Genomic DNA, 4,811 nt, shown 5'->3' on the forward strand with positions numbered 1-4,811 from the left:
AGTCTCCTCTTGGCTTATATCGAAATCCTCCGACGTTCTTCTTTACAAATCCTCGTTTTGTACTTCTAATTAGTGACCGTTGTTTTGTTTCGATCTCTCCGCGTGCGTCACTTCTGAGCGGAGCATGCGCAAAGCATACGTAATTCCCCCGGAACTGCTTCTGTTTACAGCAGTGAGCACAAGCTAGATTCAAGTGATTATTACATTTTGAATATGGATATTTTTCTTACAAAAACGCATGGATTCGCTACAGGAAGCCTTTGTTTTTTTTGTTTTTTTTTTACGGAAGGGTGCTTTTTATTTCAGGTCTTTTGAACCGAAGCACTGCAACACCCGCTGAGTGCAACGATAGAGCTTGAAAGATCAAAGACAATTTTTAATATAACTCCGACTGGATTCGTCTGAAAGAAGAAAGTCATATACACCTAGGATGCATTGGGGGTGAGTAAAACACAGCCTAATTTTCATTTTTGGATGAACTAACCCTTTAATGGCCAGTTAAAAAGCACATTAAAACACTGCTAATATATTCACAGGATTACTTTGTTTATTTATGATATTTTTAAACTAGTTACCTACAGTAGCCCTGCCTTAGAAAGCTTCCAGCTTCTAGCACTTTTCTTCAGTGGTATTCCTTGGCAGATCATGTGGCTCATGGCATATAAATAAATTCATTTGCTATGCACCAGCTGGGCTGGCAGTATGATGGCTCTCAGTCTTTTAAGCTTTTATATATATATATATATATATAATCAAATTTTTTTTTTTAATCAGCTTTTATTTGTAATAAGTTACTTTTTATTCTGCGTGGATGCAATAAAGTGATCACAACTGACAGTAAAAACACTTGTTACATAAGATTTATTTTTTAAAGACAATCCTGAAAATAATGTATCATGGTTTACAAATAAAAAAAAAAAAAGCATTAAGCAACATGGCTGTTTTTAACATTAATACATTTTTCTTGAGCACCATCATCAACATATTAGAAAGATTTTTGAAGGATCATGTAATTCAGTTTTGCATCACAGGAATAAATGACACTTTTAAAAACGCATTAAAAGAAAGTTATTTTAAAATGTAATATTTTACTGGATTTTTGATCAAATGAATGCATCCTTGGTGAGCACGAGATTCCTTGTAAAAACGCATATCTTACTGATCCTGAACATTTGAATAGGAGTGTAAATGCTTGTCTTTCAGATAAAGCACTGAATGAGACGTTGGAGCGGGTTTTGCAGAGCGGCTACTTTGATAGAATGCAGTCTCATCAGAATGGAGTTTGCACGGAGGAAGAGGAGCAGACGGCTGCAGTGGAAGTGTCTGAAGCAGAGGAGCACCCTCCCGACACGGGTAAAACACTCCTCATTTCACATTGCTCAATCGAGTGACTGTCATTCTGAAACTGCTGCAATACAGACAGGTTTCTGAAAACTGGCTTTGATGTCTCTTAACAGAGGGTGAAATGACAGAAGCGTATGCAGAACCCATTCCAATTGAGGTGACCGAGGTAAGGCCAAGTTAGTTAAATGCACTTTGTAAGATGCAAGCTTAAGGGGTCACGTTTGAGTGACTTTTGACATAGTTCACTGCACTATAAAACTGTGCAATATTCTTCCTCCCCAATCCAAAAAAAATGCATTTACTTAAACCACACAACACAAAGCGCAAAAATTCAATCTAATTTTCACATACGATTTGTCTTTTCGGACCAACGCAAAAAAAAGCTGATTAGCTAAATGAAAATGCAAATACACCCCACGAAAGCCGAAATACCACTGTTTGCATGGTACAACAAAGTGCTGTGCAACTTTGTTTCCATTCACAGAGAAGAAAGGAAATCAAACAGTATTTGCATTTTTTTTTTTTTTTTTTTTTTTTTTTTGTCTGACTGCAATTCAGTCTTTTGAAATGTTTATCACACCAACAAAATTAAAATGTTTATTGCACCAGGTAATGTACCCTGCCACATAGCTGCTGTGATTTAAGTCAAATTTAGCAAATTATTATTTTGGGGGGGGGGGGGGACTTTTATTCAACTAATTTCCAAGGCAGCATTTCTCACTTCATTTAGTTCAACTTAATGTACTGAAAACTAAAATTGAAATAAAAATGTTTGATTAAATATTAAAAGACCAACTAATAAAAATAATGCACAAATATGAAAACCTCAACTACAATTAAAATGAGAACTGAAAATATGAGAACTAATTCAAAATATTAACTATAATAGAGGAATAGTATTTTAGTAGTGATACTAAAGTAACACTGGTTTGCAAATGCAACATACTCATGGATTTGGCAAGAATAAACCAGGGTTTAGGATAGACAAACTGGTTTTGAAAAGTAAAATGCAGCTGTTTTTGGTGCAAAACGTTTTACACAAGTTGACTTCAGGGACATAATGAATGTGTGTGAGCCCTATAATTGTATGATCTTGCTTGGGGGTAAAGATAAAAAGTTTAAGCTGAATTTCCTCTTGATTACCAATCAATTTCTTGACCTTTTTGTTATCTTTCTCTCCAGTTTGTAAATAGGCAGTTTGTTGTGGAGAGCACATACAGTACTGGCGATAAGGAACAAAGAGAGGAATGGAGTGCGGAGATGGAGGTAAGCTGTCTAGAAACTGCATTTCAACCTATGTAGACTTATTTTTGCCCTCGTTTCATATTTTGTGTATGGATTAGTACATCAGTGGTTTTCAGCCTTTTTGACTCCAAATGTCTAAAGCCTATTGGATCTGTTACAGGTGGTTAACTCCATGCAGCTGGTTCAGACCGCCCCCACCCCTGTCGTCCCAGAGCCCCATCCTCTGACTACAGTAACTCCAACACCCCCTTCAGACCCTGTGGTTAGACAGCAGGTGGTTCAGGATCTCATGGCACAGATGCAGGGACCATACAACTTCATGCAGGTGGGGTTTTTTTTTTTTTTTTTGGGCATATGTTTGCATGCATGCTAAATGCTCTTTTTGTTTCCAGGACTCCATGCTTGATTTTGATGGACAGTCTCTTGATCCGGCTATTGTATCGGCGCAACCCATGAAGCCGGTCCCTAGTATGGAGATGGTGTGTCAACCAGGTATGTTCATATTTCCACCACATGGTCATTCAGTTAGCTTTATGGGTTAAGCATTTTAAATCAACCTAACTTTGTTGGGCTTTGATTTCTCAACCTGCAGCTCACCCAGAGTCTTGTCTCGCCCAGCCTCATGCTGTAGGCGTTCAGCCTGAACCCACACAAGTGAGTGTAGCCAAGTTCTTCTGGATGGAAATGAGTTTGCTGAACTGTCTGGAAAAGAAAGATGAGTATTGACTTTATATCTGTGTAAAGATAAGAGTGTGAATTTACTTTGTTTGCAGATCCCCATGGCCTCTCCATCACCAGAAACCTTCTCCACACCGCCTCCAATATACCAATCTTCTCACTCCGCTGATCCCCGACCACAGACGGACACCACTGATCCTATTCAGGCAAGTTATCAAGCACCCATTCGCTTCATGAATTCAATGAGTTCTCCAAATTATTTATTACTGTGTAGCTAGTATATGATCTTTCTAATGTAACCAAATGTTTACTGCACAAAATGTGCATCAAGTAATTTTCGGCAATCAAAAACATTGCTTGTCCTCTGTAGGCCTCCATGCCCTTGACAGAGCAGCCACCTCAATCTACGGTGCTCTCTCCTGCCTCCCAGACCCAGGTGATCCAGCCCGGATCCAAACCCTTGCACAGCAGTGGCATCAATGTCAACGCAGCACCATTCCAGTCCATGCAAACGGTAACATGCCTGAATAAAAATAACTAATTGTTAAGAAGTTTTAAACTGGTAAAATCAGGAGGACTCCTCTTTAAGAGGACACTCCACCCAAAAATGTAAGTTCTCTCATCTATGTAACCCTCATGCCACCCTAGATGAATATGACTTTCTTCAGATGAACAAATGATGTTTAGAAAAATAATACATTTTTTAGTCCATTTAAAGCAAGTACACAGTAACTTCAATGTTAAACATGACTGTAATCCATACAACCCCAGTTTGTGAATAAATGTGTATCTATGTATAAGAAACAAAAAAAAAACAAAAAAAATATATATATATTTATTTATTTATTTATTTATTATTATTATTTTTTTAACTCTAAATCTGAGGTGTCTAACTCCGTTCCTGAAGGGATACAGCCCTGCAGAGTTTAGCTTCAACTCTAATTAAACACCTGATTCAACTAATCGGGTTCTTCAGGCTTATTTGAAAACTACATGGTTTGTGTGTTGGGGCAGGGTTGAAATTAAACTCTGCAGAGTTTGACACCCCTGCTCCTTCTGGGCCAACTAACGTTTGAGTTTGTGGTTGACAAACGTCAGCACGCTGTGAAACACATTCGAGAACTGACAGCCATCTGTTCTTCTCCGTCACTTCTTGTGTGTGTCACACATCAGACATGAGCTCATATTACAGTTGGTTGGTATTAAAGGGGTCATATGATGTTGCTAAAAATAACATCTATTTTGTGTATTTGGCGTAATGAAATGTTTATGCGGTTTAAAGTAAAAAAAAAAACACATTATTTTCCACATACTGTACATTGTTTCTCCTCTATGCCCCGCCTTTCTGAAAATGACAAACAACAAGCGCTGCTCTACACTGCTCAAAACTCTCATTTGGATCATCAATGGCAAATCCTTTAAATGAAAACGTACTTTCAGTCTGTGAGTCAGAACAGCTGGCATTGTTGTCTACTCTCCCAGGATCAGGAAACGGTCCTCCATAAAATGCGCTGCACACATCTGAATATTTGGGTTGAACTGTT

The 4,811-nt window shown here is 38.1% G+C and overlaps 1 protein-coding gene across 2 annotated transcripts in view; it reads left to right on the forward strand.

Annotated features, from left to right (window-relative positions):
• The window catches only part of LOC107656847 (caprin-1), a 17,405-nt gene that overhangs the window by 5,286 nt on the left and 7,308 nt on the right, over positions 1-4,811 (forward strand). For both annotated transcript variants that reach the window (XM_016444793.1, XM_016444794.1), the window contains exons 7-14: positions 1,204-1,353; positions 1,458-1,510; positions 2,527-2,610; positions 2,750-2,914; positions 2,982-3,081; positions 3,182-3,243; positions 3,363-3,473; positions 3,638-3,781. In XM_016444793.1, the coding sequence (XP_016300279.1) occupies positions 1,204-1,353; positions 1,458-1,510; positions 2,527-2,610; positions 2,750-2,914; positions 2,982-3,081; positions 3,182-3,243; positions 3,363-3,473; positions 3,638-3,781 (869 nt within the window). The remainder of the gene's footprint in view (positions 1-1,203; positions 1,354-1,457; positions 1,511-2,526; positions 2,611-2,749; positions 2,915-2,981; positions 3,082-3,181; positions 3,244-3,362; positions 3,474-3,637; positions 3,782-4,811) is intronic.

This window comes from Sinocyclocheilus anshuiensis, unplaced genomic scaffold (genome assembly GCF_001515605.1).
Source record: "Sinocyclocheilus anshuiensis isolate Anshui unplaced genomic scaffold, SAMN03320099.WGS_v1.1 scaffold2069, whole genome shotgun sequence".
NCBI lineage: Eukaryota > Metazoa > Chordata > Actinopteri > Cypriniformes > Cyprinidae > Sinocyclocheilus > Sinocyclocheilus anshuiensis.